Source organism: Buceros rhinoceros, unplaced genomic scaffold (genome assembly GCF_000710305.1).
Source record: "Buceros rhinoceros silvestris isolate BGI_N320 unplaced genomic scaffold, ASM71030v1 scaffold10038, whole genome shotgun sequence".
NCBI classification, from domain to species: Eukaryota; Metazoa; Chordata; class Aves; order Bucerotiformes; family Bucerotidae; genus Buceros; species Buceros rhinoceros.
In genome coordinates, this window is record NW_010428637.1 from 32,793 (window position 1) to 37,183 (window position 4,391).

Consider the following 4,391-nt stretch of genomic DNA (forward strand, 5'->3'; position numbering starts at 1 on the left):
TTGTTACCTCAAAGCCTGTCAGTGTTTAAAAAAAAAAAAAAACAAAACAAACCACAAAAACTCCCAAGCAAAATCCAAAAAACCTGTCCTAGTTTAGGGGAAAAGTGGTTGTAAATTGGAACCTGGTCTTCTGTGTTCTTGACATGTCTCATTACATTGTGGAATCTCGGACGCACAAAATGTGACTGCTTTGTATTATTGATTTCTAAAATAACACCATAGATTTTCCCCTGCATTTAATCTGTCTCCATTCATTGCTAATAAGTTTATTTAAGAACAATAAGCTTACATTCAGAGCAGGTCAAATATCACCAAGAGCAACGTGCTTGCAAATCTGCACTGCAGTCAGCTAGGGAAGAACAGAGACTAAACACTTTCAAGGAAAATACCTCGTGTTTGCCTACCTATATTTTTAGTATCACAAATGGGGTAGCAGTTAGTTTGGTAGTGTTACTTGAATACATAAAACCAAAAATGCTGGTTACTAATGTAAGGTGTAGGAAAACCAATACACGCCAACACGAAGTTTTGCATTTAGATTACCAAGTGATTTATTTTTCTGTGCCTAAATAAATTGACTTATGTGCCTGTTTGATCAGTCAGCACTTTCAAACATGAAGACGATTATCACCTGTGTAAGGACAAACCAAAATTCTTACGCGTAAGTAATAGTAATGGGGTTTGTGTGTCTTTTGAGTGGAGACGTGCTCTGTACGTCAGGGAGCACAGGCATGAGCTCCTTAAAGGTTCCCGGGGTTGTTTGAGGGGGTGTTTGGGCTTTCAAACAGATGTTTCATGGAATAATTGTTCTGTTTCAAACCTGTAGGGATATTCTAGGCATTTTATTACAAAACCTTAAACACAGGAGTGCAATACAAAAATACTTATCTACCTTATCTTGTGTATTGAGATACCAGTGATCTGCATTGATCAGAAATGTGCAAAAACTCGACTGCTTCATTTTTTGCAGACACATCAGCTGTTGCACAATACTATGCTTGTGCTTAAGAGTGGCAAGGTGCTTTATTGTTTACCAAGTGGCGTGAGCGAGCAGAAAACTCACTATAATATTTATTTTTCACGCTAGTGCCATAATTATGTTCTGCATTATGTCCAGCATGATTCGCAATAGCTGTATCAGTGCTTTAAAACCAAACATGTTACTTGTTTACTGTCACCTCTGTGGTGACGTGTTGCAGTAGCACCCAAGAGCTGCATCTGCAGAGCCAAAGCCCCGCTGTGTGCGAACGTGGAGTGACCCAAAGACATGATACCACACCAGGCCTCCCAAAGAAGGTGATGAGGTGGCTTGCTGGGCTCTAGCATGGGGCCTAGTTTCTGTATTGTTTTAAGCAGCTCAGTGCAAAACCTGCAGTAGTTGGCTGTAAGCTTGTCAGTGTGCTTACACTGCAGCATACAGTGACCGTCTGCTCACTGGTTTTAAATTGCAACCAGAGAAACCCGTTCTGTATTGCCACATTTTGATGAGTTCTTTGTGTGTGAGGACCAGCAGCGAAGGACAAGCTTTAGGTCATCCTTTCTGCAAAGTCTGTGCCCTTCTCTTCCAGACCTGTATGGCTCCATAGGAGACTCTGAAGAGAGAGCTCTCACGTTCTGAACCTGAATCCTTGTCATTTGCTGCTAGTTCAGCCCTAGTAGACAGCAACCACTAGGGGACAGTGTGATTACACGCTTGACTTGCGTCTCCTAATGCCACAGCCTGACAGACTATGCCTGAACTATTAGGCTGCGTGCAGGCCCTGCTTAATTCATGCTTTCATGTTGTCACAACCGCTCACTATATATATGTGAGGAGTAAGAGCAAAATACCAGAAAGCACCGAGTTACTCCGAGCCATAAACATGTGAGATGTCTTTAACAGCAGGCATGGCCTGAGGAACACCAGCAGAATATGACATGGCACCTTCACTCTGAAGTCAGTAGTTGAGCGTGTGTGTGTACAGACACACACCTTTCTTTACTGTATTTAGTTACATATTGAATAGGGCTGAGTGATGGAGATGTGCAGGCAGCAGCACCGTTTCAGGGTGAAATTTCAGGATTCTGCACTGCTTATTTTTCCTAAATAAAACATCAAAATTGGTTGTAGTTACTTAGCTGCTATTGCATTTGCATGACATAATGTTTGTCTCTCTTTTTTTTTTGTCTTTTCTAGATATTTCAAGGGAACAGTGAATTGTACCAAGAAGTTCGCAATAATTTCATTCCACCTATTATTGCACGCTTTTTTAGGATTAACCCCTTAAAATGGCACCAGAAAATTGCAATGAAAGTAGAATTGCTAGGATGTCAGTTTAGTATAGGTAAGGCAACTGAAAACCTTTCAACGGTGCAAGACAAGGAGTTAAGTAATTTGAGAAAGATTACATTGTGGGTGTATTTCCAAAGAGAAAACCTTACCCTTTAGGTCCATAATCGTTCTGTAACTGATACTTCTGAATTTCTTCCAAAGTTACTACATTTAACCTGGAAAATACCTAGTTTAGGTGTAAACAAGGTGATTCACAAAGTGTGTGTTTCAAAAGACACCAGTCGTTTGCTCTGCATGTTATTCATCCATAGGGGTTTTTTTTCCTCATTATATAATGTGAACTGTTCCAGTTCATATTCTGTTCTGAAACAGAAACACGGAAAACTAACACTTCAAAAAACGTTTCTAATAAATTCTTTTCTTCTAAAGGCCGTGCTCCTAAAATTACCATGCCACCACCTCAGAAGAAGAATGGCAACAAGAATGACTTCAGTGATGACTTCATTCATTCAGTGAAGACTTCATTGCAGACTGATAAAACACCTTTCACACCCGAGATAAAAAACACCACGGTGACTCCAAGTGTAACCAAAGGTATCCACAGTTAAACAGTAGAAGTGTTTGGGAACTCCCTACAGTACTTTGGCATATATTAAGTGTGCTTTCCGAATTTAGATTTTTCTCAACATTTAACATATTATAGCAAATTACCAACTTCTTAATATTTACCAGTTATTAAATATGCATATGATAAAAAATGCACAGTGGCATACTTCATGCAGAAATAGAACCAGTCTTCCAAATCATACATATATATATATACACACATATATATATGAAGTTCCATCTTTCCAAACTTTTTCAAACAGAGTTCAGCTTTTTAATTACTTGTCTCTGGTTGGCCAAGGCTGGTCAATCACGGGTCAGACTCTCCCTAATTAACCCTCTCTTCTTCCCAAGAGGGAAGGCTTAAGAGAGGGATAGGAAGAAAATGTTTGTCAGGCCTTTGCTGAGTTTGGAAGCTAAACCAGTTTTAGTAACAACAGAAAGATATTTATACACAGAAAGCAAAATTTGAACAAGTTGATAGAATTGGACCCAGTGCAACAAAAGGGAGAGGGTTTGGGGGTAACCGAACCTCAGTCAGGAGGACACTAATACAGGCTACCAAGCTGTTAACCCTCATGGAGCAACAGTCATGTGGCCAAGCGCTGGAAAAGGGCAGGCGATGGCGGCTGCAGCAGTGAAGCACACGGCCCCTGCTCCATGTATTTTTAAAGAAGTGCCAAAACTCCATAGCCAATGAGATGTGCTGATGTCACGGGAGGAATACACCATCGGCTGTCTGACGTGTCTGTTTTCTCCTCTGCTGCGAGTGCTTAGTTCTAGGGTTGGGTGAGATCAGGTGTTCCCAGGGTGCATGTGTGTAGGCACTTGTGCCCTGCGACAAAACAAAAGGCAAAGTAATCCTGTCTATCTTAAACTAGGACATTTCTGAACAAATTTTGTCAGAAGAAGTTGCAACAGACTTCCCTTCAGAATTAATCAGATGTAACTGCTTTGTTATTTAAATGGATAATTTCTAACGGCATAACTAATCTTTTATGGAGCAGTCAGTTTGACATGAAATTAGAAAAACATCATCTCACATCATCATCTTGTTTATCAAAGACAATTGTCAGAAAAGGGCACACGATCATTGCAGCTGTAGACATTGGTGAAGTGTCCTTTGGGTGGCAGGGGACAGGATGGTCTTATGTCACATGCAGACCCCACCTAGGCTGATTGTGACTAACTGTTAAGGTGAACTGTGGTATTTATGTCTTATAGGAGTTCAGACTTAAGTGGTTACATAGCTGTGGGCTCCTTTGGTTTTCCTTGTTAATAATAAAATACATTGTTCTAACAGAGAAAATCTTCCTTACATTAAAACAAGTCTGATTTTGATGAAAAACCTTGCAAGAACACCAGCTGTGCATACGTGTAGAAGAGCTAGATGTTGATTGACATTGACACTGTGGGAACATCCAGCAGGGTAGCTCAGCTGGGGGATCTGGTGTGATAAATGCTATACGTGACAACTGTGTACTTTACCCAAGTAAAAACTGATTTATGAGAC

At 40.4% G+C, this 4,391-nt stretch overlaps 1 protein-coding gene across 1 annotated transcript in view; it reads left to right on the forward strand.

Moving 5' to 3' along the window:
* DCBLD2 (discoidin, CUB and LCCL domain containing 2) overlaps positions 1-4,391 on the forward strand; it is a gene marked incomplete at its 5' end in the record, with an annotated part of 25,529 nt that overhangs the window by 16,833 nt on the left and 4,305 nt on the right. Inside the window, 2 exons of the mRNA XM_010142349.1 lie at positions 2,177-2,324; positions 2,702-2,865. Of these exons, the coding sequence (XP_010140651.1) occupies positions 2,177-2,324; positions 2,702-2,865 (312 nt within the window). The remainder of the gene's footprint in view (positions 1-2,176; positions 2,325-2,701; positions 2,866-4,391) is intronic.